Source organism: Malania oleifera, chromosome 8 (assembly GCF_029873635.1).
Source record: "Malania oleifera isolate guangnan ecotype guangnan chromosome 8, ASM2987363v1, whole genome shotgun sequence".
In the NCBI taxonomy this organism is placed as follows: Eukaryota; Viridiplantae; Streptophyta; class Magnoliopsida; order Santalales; family Ximeniaceae; genus Malania; species Malania oleifera.
The window spans coordinates 73,893,343-73,909,424 of record NC_080424.1 but is presented as its reverse complement, the minus strand read 5'-3'; the positions used below and the strand labels follow the sequence as shown (position 1 = coordinate 73,909,424).

At 37.5% G+C, this 16,082-nt stretch overlaps 1 protein-coding gene across 1 annotated transcript in view; it reads left to right on the top strand.

Annotated features, from left to right (window-relative positions):
- LOC131162437 (calcium-transporting ATPase 3, endoplasmic reticulum-type) overlaps positions 1–16,082 on the top strand; it is a 132,256-nt gene that overhangs the window by 63,611 nt on the left and 52,563 nt on the right. The window contains exons 15-18 of the mRNA XM_058118897.1: positions 4,093–4,237; positions 5,663–5,770; positions 7,657–7,809; positions 7,951–8,055. Coding sequence (XP_057974880.1) covers positions 4,093–4,237; positions 5,663–5,770; positions 7,657–7,809; positions 7,951–8,055 — 511 coding nt within the window. The remainder of the gene's footprint in view (positions 1–4,092; positions 4,238–5,662; positions 5,771–7,656; positions 7,810–7,950; positions 8,056–16,082) is intronic.

The following is a 16,082-nucleotide window of genomic DNA, read 5'->3' as shown; positions in this document are numbered from 1 at the left end:
AATAGTGGAGGTTGGGTGCTTATATACATGGTTGGGCCCAAGACCTAATGGCTTAAGCTTTTGGGTCAAATTGGTGCTTACCCATGTATATCAAGTTTGCCCATTAGGACTCCCCTAGTCCTAACAAGTAGTATCAAAACTGGTTACTTGGAGGTCCTAGGTTCATGTGTTGCCTGCGTTTATTATGTAGTGTTTAAAAAATTATTTTATTTATTGGAATGGGTGTTATTTATTTTGTGTGTATCTCTCCACGTGTTGTCGGGCTGCACGTGCAGGGGAGTGTTAAAGGTTGATATAATTGTTGGCCCTCAACCTAATAGCTTAAGCTTTTAGGTTGTGGGCCAACAATGTATATCAAGCTTTAATAGATCCAATAAAGTAAGGGAAGTATTTGTGACAACATGGTGTATGATCAATTTTTTGATTGGAATCTCTTAAGAATCTTTTTGGTGTGATGTGGTACTGATGGAAACTAGCCATATTCTACTTGGTCATCATTGATAAAGTGATGCAGTGCTGTCCATGATGAGCATCACACTACCTACTATGTAAAAATGGTGACAACAAGAAGAAGCTAGTTTTTTAAAGCCTATGAAGGATGTTTATGTGACAAACAAGGAGGAAACTGATTGGAATGGTGTGATCCCAAAAGGAGGGGGGCGGGGGGAGGTGAAATGAGTTTTAAAAATTTTTGGCTAAATTAAGCATGACGCTGATTCACCACATATCATACCCCATTTAATGTACACGCGTGTATGTAAAATAAATTTAACAATGAAAGTAAACATACACGTGTGCATTATATCTTATTTAAATCAAATGTGTGTATGCAAATAATTATGACATTAAATAAACATTCATACACATGCTGAAATTAAAGTACAGAAATTTAAATAAGATAAAGAGAGAGTGACACACAGATTTGTTATCGAGGTTCGGCCAAACTAGCCTACGTCCCCGCCTTGAGCATACCCCCCAAGGATTCCACTATCTCTGCTCACTTAAACTGGGGGAGCAAAAGCTGTTACAGCCTCTCCTTACGGTGTGAGATAAACTTCAGCTCAATTGCCAGGCTGAGCCCAACTAGTCTCTCTTACGGGGGCGGAGATACCCTAGTTCAATTTCTAGGGTAAACCGAACCGGTCTCACTTACCGGGCTGAGACTCCCCAGTTCAATTAACGGGCTGAACTCAACCGGTCTCACTTATAGGACTGAGACTCCCTAGTTCAATTTACGGGATGAACCCAACCGGTACAATAAAAACGGTTTTGGTACATATTAATACGCTTCTAAATATAAGCATGAATGTACACATTAAAAGCTCAAATACATGCACTCTTTTGTGATATGCAATAATGCTCAGTAGAGAAAGGGTGTTTTTCAAAATAAATAATCCAATTTTTGAAGAAAGATATATATGATAAAATGCATCAAAGATTTGAACCCTAATAAAATACTCTCCCAAAAATATTTTTCAAAGACAAACCAGAGAACCTAGGGTTTTTGGTCTTAATAATATTTTTGCGAAAACAAAGATGTGTGATCTTTGATGTTGAGACTTCAAAGATCAAAATAAAATAAGTATTTCTCCAACAAAGATTAGCAATAAAAAGTATTTGGAGAAATTAGGATTTATGCTCAAAAGTTGTTTTTGCAATAAACACAATCAAAATAAATGCCCAAACAAAATAAATACTCTTTTACGAAAGATTTTGCAAATAGTAATAAAGAGAGTTGGAGAGTAAAAATTTAACCCCAAAATGATTTTTGAAATAAAAGTGTATGTGGGGGAACTTTGATTAAGTGAAAAATTTGAGAGAAAATATTTGTTAATCAAAGTTACTAATCTAAGCAAATGAAGGGGTATTTATAGTTTTCCTGAAATATATGACTGTTGGGGACATATTGGGGATTTTGAAAAAGTTTAATTAAAATTTAACCCCAATTAACGCAGTTAATTCTTGGCAACCTGAGAGATTCGGTCGTCCGGTCCTTAGGGCCGGTTGCCTGAACAAGCACAAGGCCTGTATTGGGTTCGGGTGCCTGTGGGTGAGTCCAGTTGGCTGAAGCCAAGGTGATTTTCCAAACCTTCGTAGGTTCGAGAGCCTGGTTCTTTGGTTCGGTTTGCCGTGCCTCAATTCGGTCGCTCGGGGTGATTTTGAACTATAAGTTTGGGCGGCCGGTGACCTTGGAAAAGTCAATGACAAGGGTTAGGTTGATTGTGGACGATACGTTCATTTTTGTTCGGTTGCCTAAGTCGTATTCAACATTTTGACTTTTTGCCAACAGAGTGTTCGATCGACCGAAGTGTTTATAACTGAAATGGTTCGGTCGACCGGGGCTATTAAAGTAACCCAAAAATCCAACGTCAGTTGACCTTCGGTTGACTGAACTCTGCCCTAAGGTTTGTCTATGGCCTATCTGAGCATTAAGTCATATCATGCAGGATGTATGCATTTATTATATACCAAAATATAAAAATCTAAATGCATATACAAATTAAATCAAATATGTCTTCTTAGCTCGTCCGACATCATGGAATGCGCTAGAGAGTGTGATCTTTACGTTCCTTCTGGCTTCCATGTCCATTACCTCATGTGTGTGCTGAATCATGAACCTGTTCAAAAATGCTAAATGCACACATGAGATACAAGCGCTTTGTCAGCATCAAAACAAGGATCAGACTCAAAAAGTCAGCAGAAACACAGGCCAGTAATTTTGATTAAATGACCAACATGCTACTGGAAATGAGAATGGCTTAATAGAGTTGAAAAGCGCCTTCCTCAATTGAAAATCAAGTTATGAAAGATCTTTGATACCAATTTGATGCAGCGTTTGTGGTGCAAATACACTGTACGATATGTAGATTAGAAATATGATAGATCAGGATTAACTACGGGGAGATGGCAGTGGTAGGGAGAGATACTCTTGCATCAAAATGCAACAGTGGAAGGGCTGCAAATGAACCAAGCCATTTGCGAGCTACTTGGTGCTCGACTCGATAACAGTTCGATCAGGGTTGCTCATTGAGATAAATGAGCCAAGCTCGAGCTTAGACTTTTGGTTCAAAAACTAAACGAGCTGAGCTTGAGCTAGACGATACTTGGCTCGCTAGGGTCGCAAGCTAGCTCGTTTAACTGGCTCATGACTTGATTTGTTTAAAGACTTGGTAATAGGCTTGTTTAACAGGAGTTCACTGATAAAGTTCATGAACTTTTTAGTATGTAGGATCGAAAATCGACTTGCCTCTTTGCCTGCTAGGAGGCTCATTAATTTATATATTTGATTTAGAGTTCATTTTAAATTCACACTATTTTACATACACACATATACAAAAGTATTTTCTCTTTACTCACCACTAATCACATACTTTTATTTATCTTTTAAAGATTTTTTATGACATAAGATTGTAAAACGCAAATTAAAGTATTCGTTTAGGCTCGTTTAAGCTCAATTAATAAATGAGATAAACATGAACAAGGCTGAGACTGGCTCATTTTGTTAGCAAGCCCAGTTTGAGCTCGATTTAAAGGCTCGTTTATTAAGCAAGCGGAGCCTGAACATGCTAAAGCTTGACTCATCTTGACTTGATTGCAGCCCTATAAAAGGCCATGGAAGGAGCCAGTGGGTAGATCCTCCTCAACCCATTACTTCCAAGTTCTCGAGAAAATTCTGAACAGATCAGAATTGATAACCAAAATGGACAGGGAAAAGTGTACTTCCTATTCATTATCTGAGCTAAACATAAATATAAGTATATAACAGACTTGCACATTTAAATGCGCCTAGGGAAATGACTAGTCTTGATACAGCTGTTTCCTGCTTCTCTAGACTCAAAAAACCTTATTAATGAAATCTGAAAATACAGATGGACTTAGTAAATGACACACTTCGACTAGGCGCTCGTAATGATACCTAGAGAACAGCAATTAATAAATACTATAGCAACTAAATATATTAGCTATCTTCACTGGCGCAGCTGCACTGTATCACCGACCCTTAATAAGCATGCATATTAGATTAGTGATTTTGTGCTGTATGAATATTTTTAAAATTTTTGAAATTTAATTTTTTTTTAATAATTCTCTTAGATGTTTGGCTCTTGGAACAAAGCGAATGGCTCGGTTGAATGCTATAGTAAGGTCTCTGCCATCTGTGGAAACTTTAGGCTGCACAACAGTGATTTGCAGCGACAAGACTGGTACTTTGACAACCAATATGATGTCTGTCTCAAAGGTGATCATCTGAGAACAATGCACAATAAGCTATCCTTTTCAATTTATTCCCTCTTGTTGTTTACACATACAGAGAAAATGTGAGGCTTGGAAGTTGGAACATATTTCTGTTGCATGTTGTAGAAAATTTATAAAATGTTATTTTCAGTTTGTTGTTTGGTAGCTTATTTTTTCTGTTTTTCTTTCTTCTGTTTTATAGGGCATGGTTTTCTTCCTTTAAGTATTTAATAGAAAGTCTCTGTTGCAGAGCACAAGATTCTGAAATGTGCATACACTTATCATTTTGTATGCTCATGTATATGCTATGAATCTGTTTATTGCTTTCGATTCTTCTGTTACATTGTATGCTCCTGTGTAACTGTTAAACCATGCTTATACATCGAACGATTCATATTTTGATGAATGTTCATGGGAACAAGTAACCGCAGCTGCTGACTGTATATTTCATGGAAACCACTGTTTTGCGACATGGTTTTGAATTTATATTTCTCAAGAAAATGTTAGTTGGTGAATTGACGGTTCTCTCTCTCTCTCTCTCTCTCTCTATGTATATATATATATATATATATTGTATTTCTATTTATATAGTTATTTGTATTTAATAAACAGCTGTCTTTGATTCTTAGACCCTTATTATAGTTTCTGATTGCTTAAAGTTAGCATGCAGTGCATAGTAAGTTCAGGAGAACTAGGAGAGGTCGGTCAATATTCTTAAGAGTCAAACATTTTCCACCAATTGTTGATTTGATTAACGCATTTCTTGTTATCTTTTAGATTGAATTATTCCATAGTCTAAAAAAATGCCGAAATGAAATGTTTAATAATTTTATTGACAATCTAAAATATTTATCTCTTACAGATATTTGAAGTGGGCTAATTATTGTGGCTTGCATTCCTTCACTTTTCTGGTACTAGAAAAGATAAAAATTGTGTATGCTTATGTAGGCCTGTGTTGTCGGATTCCAAATTTCACTTACTTTTAAATCAAACATAGGAAATGGATTTATGGAAATAAAAAAGGAAATGTAACATGCTAAGAGAATCTAATCAAATTAAGAGTTACCATGTGCAATATTTATCAGGCTGCAACAGGAAGTACTACAAATTATTTTCTTTCTTTTACATTCATCCAACAGTAATGTGCCAGACTTTTGTTCCATAATTAAAACCCTTTTCTGGTACTGAACATTTTTTTTAGGCAGAGAGTGAAGTGACTTCTGATCATTCTAAAGGTATCAAATTTGTAACATTTTGGGAACTCAACAACTGTGACACCCATAATCTTGCAAAATTGGGACTTGCTAAACTGTTGGTTAACTTTTATTCACGAGTTTTTGTGGGCTGCTTCTAGCCCTTCAGTTTTTCCTTGTGCAGAAACAAACATGTTTTTGTTGACTTGTATCCTTCGCTAACCTCTCTTTTCTAGGTGTGTGTGCTTCATTCTTTACACCATGGTTCGATTACTGCGGAATACAGTGTCAGTGGGACAACATACGCCCCAGAAGGCCTTATTTTTGACAGCACAGGAATGCAGGTAGCAAAATTTCTAATGATATTTTTACAACCATTTCTAGAGGCATCCATAATTCTTTTAACTGTATTTGTAGTGTATTGACTGTTGCATATTTAATTTGCATTTCTAATTGTTTTGTTGAGGCAATCTCTTAGATATGATGTGGCTCATTTTTTCTGTTGCATAAGTTATTTTATTGTTCAATTAACACTGGTTTTAGTGCCTGATATTTTTGGGCAAACTATGCTCACTCCCCCTGATATTTATAAAAAAAGTTGGACATTACTCAACTCATAAAAAATAATGCCAGCCTTCCTCGGCATTTATTTTTTATGGCACTTAGTATCCTCTTCTGATTAGTAGTTAAGGGCTTATATGGAGTTCTTCATCATCCAATTTTTTAAAAAATAGCTTTTCTTGCCCCATTTTAGTTTTGTAAGAAATGCCAAATGGGTAAGTCAGCTCTCCTACTTGACTCAATAACAGAACAAGATACCAGGGATCAACTCATACATACAGACGCACTAGTCGATCACCCTTATCCATCTGACCAGATGGCATTCACGGTAACACAAAAATGTCATAGATGCCCACCACCACTACCCACTAAATTTCATGGATACACACAGGCATTATTCACCTCCTCCCGTCTTACTGGATGATGTATTTATAGTGCTATGTCATGGATAACCAGCATTCAAAGCCGCATGTGATCACTTTCACAGGTTGATGTCACTGATGCCACCAGATGAAAGCTCTAAACAGCCCCAAACACCAGTATGCCACAATGAAGAGATTCCATCTCAAAACCAACACCTCCTTCCCTTTAGAATCACCTCCCTTCACTATTATCCTTCATCCATGCATACCCTCACGGTACTCCTTCCAGACCTGGCAAAATTGGTAGTAATCTGTTAGTCTGAACTGAATCTGATACACCTAAACCGATTCATATCTGATCCACTCGGTAAACAAGTTGAATATGGTTTTAAAAAGGCTTACCTGCTGTTAAATGGGTTGGGTCAGTTATATCCAATTTATATCTGCTAATTCATTAAGAGAAGGGCTTTGGCCTTTTAACTGTTTACATTGTACCGAATACCCACCACCTAACCAGCTCATTTGTGGTCACGCAATGCAAGATTGTAAGGGGCCCAAAACCCAAAACCCAAGACTCAAGACTCCCCACCCCACGTGGCCACACCGCACACGCCCCACCAAAATGCTAAATCCTAAAGCCCCTTCGGCTTTTACTAACTCTCTTGAATTACTGAAATTTCTTTTCTCTTAGCCACTAGCAGAAAAAACGTTAAAACACATCAAACCTTAAAATTTAATCCTTCATTCTTCACTCTCTTATCTTTTTGGGTCTCTCCATAATCCATACTTCTCAGTTCTCACTTCCCTTGGAGCAATTCTCATACTGTCATTATGCGGCTTTTGCCATAGCATTATGCCAAGTCTCCAGTGCTTTGTGTTCGGAACTTTTTATTTACATGGTATATATATATGGAGTGTTATTATACTGTATTTCATTTATTAATTTTTATTTCTAAATGAGTGTTTCCTATTTTTATGAATTTTTTATTTAATCCTTTAGGTTAATCTGAGTGCTGTTTTTATGAATCATGGTGTATTGTGCAATGCTGTACCACGGATACCCTGTTGTGTTGAGTATGCTGATAACTGATTGTGACCAATCACAGTTTTGCATAAAAAAGAATGATGAAAAAATGTTTTTTTTTCTTTGCATAATAAATTAAATCGTTGCTATTTCATTTATGTAGCTAGTGTACTCTTGGCTTTTTGGGGTCTCCCATTTATTGCCATGTCAATATGGCATTTGACTGTTTTGCAGCTTGACTTTCCAGCACAATTGCCCAATATGGTATTTGACTGTTTTGCAGCTTGACTTTCCAGCTCAATCTCCTTGTCTTCTGCATATAGCCATGTGTTCAGCTCTTTGCAATGAGTCTGTTCTGCAATACAATCCAGACAAGGGGAACTATGAAAAGATTGGCGAGTCGACTGAAGTTGCCCTTCGTGTATTTGTAGAAAAGGTTAGCTGGTACAAGATAGCCTTAGAGAAATGAGAACCTATGACCAGTTGCTATAGTCTGATTTCTTCTTCTTTACATGCTGTTGTAATTCAACTGTTTATCAGTATGTGCTAATTTCTTTATGTTGTTTTCTATCCTCAGGTTGGTCTCCCTGGCTTTGATTCCATGCCTTGTGCTTTGAATATGCTGTCGAAGCATGAGCGTGCATCTTACTGCAATCGTTATTGGGAGAATCAATTCAAAAAGGTTTGGCTTTATTTTTTGTTACTGTCTGTGTTTCTTAGTTCTTATTTGTGCTAAATATTATGAATGATCTGGGATGTGCATGCTATATGTTTCTGGATTATGAAATGTGATTAATTATAGCTTTTTTAGCCTTTTTTCATATGGATGAACTTTGTTTTTGTTAATTTTTGAAATTGAAATTTTTGTAAATTGTGACCCTGAAAATTTTGCGACATTCAATTCGTGATTGAACCTATGATTCCTTCACACAATGGTGTAGTTCTCACTTCTCAGCAATTATTGATTCTATTAAATCATGAAAAGTAGAGGTGTTGCGGTTATACCCAAATTCCTTAAGACCACTGTAAGAAATGTTGCTATGGGTTTTTGAAAAAATAATGCAGGACTAATATTTAAGTTAGGACAAATCCCTTTTGCATAAAAAGCAAACATAGATTAAGGTTACATTTGTTTCATGCAGTCTTTATTACTGGAAATATGGTGGTTAGATTGGAAGAATTTAATAGTTTACACAAAAAATTATGTTAGTACCATAAAGCAAATAACAGTACAAAAAAATTTATGAATCCATAAAAAGGCATAAACAAGAAATAACTATTCCACAATTTCACCATGGAAGTGTCTATTCCTTTTCTATTCCATGTTGGAAGGAATAACATAAACTTTTGCATAGTAACTTTTGAAATTATTGCATCTCTATACAATTTTCATTGTATTCCATCCTATTCCTGAGAATAGGTATTCCATGAACCAAAGGCAACCTAAACAATTCATTCTTTTACCTTTCCTGTTCAATGGAATGATGTAACTGGATTATATAGAAAGCTTTCATGTTGAGGAGGTTTCAACACACTCTGGGTCTTTCAAATTAAGCAGAAGTCTTGCTAGGCATATGCCTTTTGAGCTCAGAGCATATGATATAAAAGGTGTGGGTGTGGGTGTGGGGGTGGGGGTTGGGTGGGTGGAAGTGGTGCATACTTCATGCTTGGTTTCTTGACCTTGTCTGGACTTAGACCTGATATTTGACCTTTTTGATGGGGATACTGTTCGATTTGTTTAATTTAATTTGATAAAATTGTGCTTGTTTTCACATTTTTCTTAATGCTGTTATTTAATTTAATCTCTTGATTAACTATTCTGCCTATACAAATATGTTTAGATGCTTTGTTTCAATCTTCATATAAATGTATCACTGATGGTATACTAATCATTTTCTTTGTTCAATAATGCTTGCATGCCCTTAAATATCGATAAATGCTCTTGCATGTGTGCATGCCTGTGCACTTGTATATGTGATTTTCAATGCCCTTTTTTACTACTTTAATTTTATAACTTCTTTTCAATATATAAATAAATTGGGCAAAAGTTACTACCCTCGAGTTTTGCTCGAAAGACATGAACCTTCCAAAATATTTAATTTTGACGGAACTCATTACCTTGTGTCAGGCAGCTGTCAATGGGTCAAAAGCAATATTATGGCATCAGGGATTGGAGTAACAATATTGTTTGCTTACAGGAGACAAAAGTGGAAAATATGGATCTTCTTTTAGTCAGAGATTTTTGGGGATGGGAGACCTGCAGATGGGTTTGCCTTGGTGCTGTGGGTGACGCTGGAGGCATCTTTGGTGAGATGCTGAATCTCCCCAAGGATCCCTGACTAAAAGAAGATCCATATTTTCCATTTTGGTCTCGTGTAAGCAGACGATGTCGCTTCTCCAATCCTTGAGAAAGGATCTTATTACACTTATTTGGATTTGTTGTTTAGCCCCCTCAAAGGAGGGTCCTTTGGGGGAACTTGGGGCAGAATTCAAAGTCCACCTGTTCAAACGGTGCTTGGTGAAACAGCCAATCAGATCAGGAGGCTTGGGTTTAAAGTCGCTTCACATCTTCAATAAAGCCATTCTTGGAAAATGGTTATGGAGACTCATGATTGAAAAAAATCACCTTTGGCAGAAAATTGTTGCAATGAAATATGAGCTTGAGCACAATGGGTGAATCTCCCAGGCTGGCAGAGGACCACACAGCACAGGGGTGTGGAAATACATTAGGAAAGGTTGGAATGGTTTTTTCTTCTTTATTAGATTTTTTTTGGGGGTGGGGGGGAGGGGGGAGACCATTCTTTTTTGGCATGATGTGTGGAGTTATCCAGAGGCCCTCAGAGTCTTGTTTCCAGCCATTTACAACATATCCTTGTGGTAAAGATGCTTGCATAAATCAGCACCTTCAAGCATCAATTCAGGGGTTTGTCTGGAATATCCCCCTCCTATGCTTTCATAGAAATGTGGAAGATTGGGATGTCCACCAGCTCACCCATTTCTACAGTCATCTTTACAAGATCTGGCCTCAAAACACTCATATGACCTTCCTATAAGGTCCTTGGACAAGAAAGGGGTCTTCACTACCATTTTACAGGAAACTTATTGTTTGGAAGTCAAACAACATTCACCCCCCTTGGTCTCAACATGGAAGACTGCCTCCCCTAATAAGGTTGCCATTTTTACCTGGGAAGTAGCTTTTGGTAAGATGTTGACCTTGGATAACTTGCAGGGAAGGGGCTTCTCCATTGCCAAAAGATGCACCCTTTGCATGGCTGAGGCAGAACCAGTAGACCATATGCTTCTCCATTGCTGCCGGACTACAGATCTTGGAATGTGGCTTGACTCTTATCAGGCAACAGTGGTTTACCACTAGATCTGTTGGAGGGCAGCTTTGGGCCTGAAGAGGGATTCGGTCAAGAAAGGAAAAGAGGAATGCTTTGTTTCTTATTCTTCTCACAATTTTCTGGTTTGTTTGGAAAGAGAGGAACAAAAGAGTTCTCAAAAATTCAATCTCGATGCTTCAACAAAGAGCAGTAGTTTATTGCAGTTACTAGTTGGCATTGTGGACTTGTAGCAAATGATTTCAATGTAATTTTTTATTTTAGTGACACCCTTCAGGGTGTTGGTTTCTTTTACTTCGGATTGGCGTCCCCTTATTGTCCTAATATATACTTTCTTTATTGATCAAATTTTATTTTATTTTATTTTTCCCAAAACCTTATATTTCCTCATCAAGGAATATTGTGGAATGGTTCCAAGCTTTTGAACTTTGATCCTATAAAAGGCCTTAGGGAGGGATCCCCTTCCCCCTACCTTTTTGTTACTTACATGGAGAAACATTTTTTGCTTATTAAAAAGAAAGTGGTCTAGAACCAATAGATACTCATCTTGTTTGCAGATGATATAATGTTGTTTGCTAAAGCCACTAGGGCTTAGACTAGAATTTTTTTTGCTTTGTTTTGTTTTTGTTTTTGTTTGTTTGTTTTTTTTTTTTTTTTTTTGTTTTTTGCTTTTTTTTTTTTGCAACAATGCACGAATTTTTTGATGCTTTTATGAATGAAGGGGATTAACGTTAAAGCTAAGGGGACAATCTCTCAATCTATTTGTGAAAGAACCAAAGAGTTAATCAGATTTGTCATTTTGTCATGAAAATCCCCGTCACGGATGGCTTGGAATGGTACCTTTTTTGATTGATAAAGAAGAGGTTCTATTAATGAGTACAAGAAGTACAAAAAGGAGCATAAAAAATCCTGTTTTGAAGATTGGGTTTATGTACCCTCCTAGTGGTCTATGGGAAGCATACTTGTGTTGTGGGATACTCATTCTATTACCAAAGTGGATAGTCTAGTGGGATTGTTTTCTCTTTCTGTCTTGCTAGGAGTTAGAGACAAGTATGAATGGCGGGTTTCGTCCGTGTATGGCTCATCTAGACCGACTCTTAGGGTTTCTTTTAGGGATGAGCTTTATTTTGTCTCTAGCTTTTATGTGCCTAGGTGGTTTATAGATTGTGATTTTAATGCGGTGAGGTTCCTGAGGGAGGAGTATTGAAGGTTACTCGCACTGTGTAGAAGTTTGATTTGGTTATTAGGGAGTGTGGTTGAGGGACCTTGCATTGGGCCATGCTAATTTTATGTGGTTGGCAGGGGGAGTTGGGGAGGTGGCTAGTAGAATTGACATGTTCTTGGGTACAAACGAGTGGGGTATGAGGTGTTTCCTAATCTCTCCCAAGTAGTGCGATCAAGACCAACCTTTGATCATTTTCCCATCTTATTGGAGTCTAGGAAGGTGCCTTGGGGTCTCACTCATTTTAAGTTCGAAAATATATGGTTGGTTCATGGATCCTTAAAAACTTCTTGGTCTGAGGTTGTGGAACGGGGTTAGGAGGGGTTTGTATTTATGAAGCAGTTGAAGAGGTTGAAAGAAAAACTGAAAGAATGGAATATGAAAGTATTTGGGTATATTAGGATAAAAAAATTAGTATTTTAAATGAAGTGGATGAGATAGATGGAGAGGAAGAAAGCATTACTCTTTCAAGAGCGGAGGGGATTAGAAGGGTTTCTTTGAAGAATGAATTGGAAGACATATTTTTCATGGAAATGAGAAGTTGGAGCAGAAGACGAAGTTTAAGTGGGTAAGAGAGGGCGACTATAATTCTAGATTTTTTTCGTAGGATAGCTGGTGGAAAAATGAGAAAGAATTTAATTAGGGAGTTGGAGGCAGATTTTTGGGGGGGGGGGGGGTGGGGTGATTATCTTAGATACTGCTAGGACTGTCTCCAAGATCACTAATTTCTATCACAACTTTTTTTCTGAGGAGGATTAGAGTAGACTGATGGTGGAAGATTTGGAGTGGGATTCTTTATCTTTGACAAGATAGCTTGGTTAGAGAGACCTTTTGAGGAAGAGGAAGTTAGATCTATAGTTTTCGGTATGGAGAGGGATAAAGCTCTTGGGCTGGATGGTTTTAATTTAGTTTTTTATCAAGATTGTTCGCCGGTGGGTGAAGAATGACTTGATAAAGGGCGAGGGTGGGCTAGGGCGTCACCCTGATGCGACACATTGTGTGGGTGACCGAGTATGGTGTCAAATATGTGAGGGTTCTGCATCATTTTGGATGTGGGAGGGTAAAGAAGTTAGTTCAAGAGACTAGGATTAGATTAGCAACTTGGAATATAGGGACACTTACGGCTAAAAGTTTGGAAATTGTGAACATAATTATTAGAAGAAAATTTAATCTAATTTGCCTTCAAAAACTAAGTGGTTGGGGGAGAAATCTATAGAAATTAAAAAATATAGGATTCAAACTTTGAATTACTTGAAAAGAAAAACATAAGAATGGGGTAGGAATTATTGTAGACTAGAACTTAAAAGATAGCGTTGTAGATGTCAAAAGAGTAGGGGATACAATTATAAAAATTAAGATGGTCTTAGGCCAAGCGATAATAAATGTCATTTGTGCTAGGGGTGTAACCGGTTCATGACGATTTGGTTATGGGCCAAACTAAAACCGAACTGAAATTTGCGATTTTCAATCTTGGCGAACCGAAACCAAAACTGCACCAAACTTATTATCCCCTAGAGAAATGAACATTGGGTGGTTTGGTTCCAATTTTTTGGATTTTTAACCGAGGGCTTGCTGTTCGACGAGGTGACAAGGGTTGCAACTTGCGAGGTTGCGCAAGTAGGCTTGGAGGCAGAGTCGCAGAGGGTTGGAGACTAGAGAGTGGCCGAGTGGGCGGCAGACCCGCAGAGGGTTGGGGACTGGAGAGTGGCCGAGTGGGGAGGGAGGCAGAGCCGCAGTGGCGGCAGTGCAGAGGTAGAGCTGCAAAACTCGGGCGGGGGGTTCGGTTGAGAATTGAGATTGAGAATTTGAGAAGAGACCCTAAAAAACTTCATTTATATATAAAGGGAGCAGATCCAGTGTGGTGCAACCTACTACAACTAGGATAAATGACCAATCATATCTTAGTACATATTAATTATATTAATATGTATATATAATTTATATTTTAATTGGTTTTTCGGTTTAGTTTTATTTTAAAACCGAAACCTAAACCGAATACCGAAAAACCAAACCGCTTGTGATTTCGGTCTGGTTTTCGATTTTTTGGTAATTTTGTTACACCCCTAATTAGTGCTTATGCTTCTCAAGTACGCTTAACAAAAAACCTTAAGAGACAATTTTGGGAAGATATGGGTAGTATTATAAAAGGGAAGAAAATATTCGTAGGAGCAAATTTGATTGGACATGTTGGAAGGGATAATGAAGGTTATGAGAGGATAGATGGAGGATATGGATATGGAGACAAAAATGAGTCTGGGAAGATGATATTAGACTTCGTCATGTCATATGATTTTATTACGATGAAGACTTGTTTGAAGAAGATGGAATAACACTTAATAACCTTAAAAAGTAGACAAAATAAAAGTCAAATAGATTTTTTCTTAACTAGGAGGGTAAATTGTTATCATGTAAAGATTGTAAAGTTATCTCAAGTTATCTCAGGTGAAAACTTAACCATGCAACATAGAGTTTTTGTGGTAGATATATTTGTTAAGAAATGGAAGAGAAAGGATAAAATAAATTAGTGCAAGAGAACTAGGTGGTGGAACCTAGAAAGAGAAAATATAATAAAATTTGATAGTTATGGTGCAACTCCAAGAGGGGGGGTGAATTGGGTATTTAAAAAATGTTACCTAGGTCTCCATATTTTAACAACAATGTAATTTAGCCTAGGGTTAGTCTATGCAATCATCAAGCACACATACACGTGCAGTAAATGTAAATTGCGGAAATGTAAAGAACACGCATGATATGTTATCGAGGTTCGATCAACAGTGCCTACGTCCCCGCCTTGGCCACACCAGCACAAGGATTACCACTATAATGCTCACTTAAACGGGTGGAGCGGCACCTATACAAACCAGGTCAATTCAAGGGGCTGATCTCAACCGACACGCCTTAACAGGATGGCACACCTAGCTTTCCTAACCGGATCTAAGCCAATCCGGGACTATTCCACAGGGCTAGTCTCCCTCTTCAGGCCCGTGCCTGGAATACAACCAATGTGTTTAAATTGTTTGTACACGTAAATGCGCTTCAACACAAGAAGATGAGTGCACCAATATAGCTCAGTCAATAATGCAAGCACGAATGATATGTAAATATGCTTAGTGTTCTAATGTGTGCTAAACACTCAATCAAGTATAATAATCAATCAAGATCTAGAGTGTGTATCTAAGTAAGATTTGAACCACAATATTTGAATGTCACAAAATCAGATCAGGGTTTCAAATATGCTAAGCAAGATAAATCAAACAAACTTAATAGGATATTTCAATGTATAAAGTACAATGGAGTTGTTTGAAAGACTAGCTTTTGTAAAGGATTTTTGCACACAAAATCTAGGTTTAGGTAACTTGCAACAATAATGCAAAAACCAAAACCCTTAAAGTTTTTCCACACAAGATTTATCAAATGAAATCGGTGGAAGAACTTTAGGCTATACTATCACGTAAAATCAATTAATCAATATATCAAGAGAGAGTATAAGCTAGAGAGATTTAAGCACAATAGCCTTATAGAGATACTCACAATGCGTAGAGAAAGAGAATGAGAAGTATGTGAGTGTTTTCAAGAAGTAATTGGCTAATATAAGGTTTTAAGGGTTTTGAGAGTTGAGAGAATTTTTGCCCTAATCAAGTTCGCTAATCAATTACTAATTAAGACAAATGAACTGGTATATATAGGCTAGGAGGATTTTTTGACCGTTGGGAACACAATGGGTATTATTAGAATTGTCTAAAAGACCATTAAGAAAATTAACCCAGTTTACCCCATTTAAAAATCAGTAAAAATTATTTTAACCCGCAAGGTTTGGGTGCTCGACTAGAGGTTCAGGTGCCCGAACAGAGACAGTCAAGAAATCAATTTTAAGAGGTTCGGGTGCCCGAGTTGAGGTTTGGTTGGTTGAAACAAAGTCAGTAGCCAAATGTCCGAGATTCTGGTGCTCGAAGCAAAGTTCGGTTAACCGAACCAGGTAGTTCGATAGCTCGAGCCTCTATTTGATGGTCGCCCGAGTAGTTGAAAAGTGTTCTGAAAAGCATTTGGGTGCCCGAGGAAGATACGTTTAAAAGGGGTTCGGTCGCCCGAAGCTAAGTCAATATGTTGACTTGGTTCGGTCGCCCGAGCCGCTTTACATGGCATAGG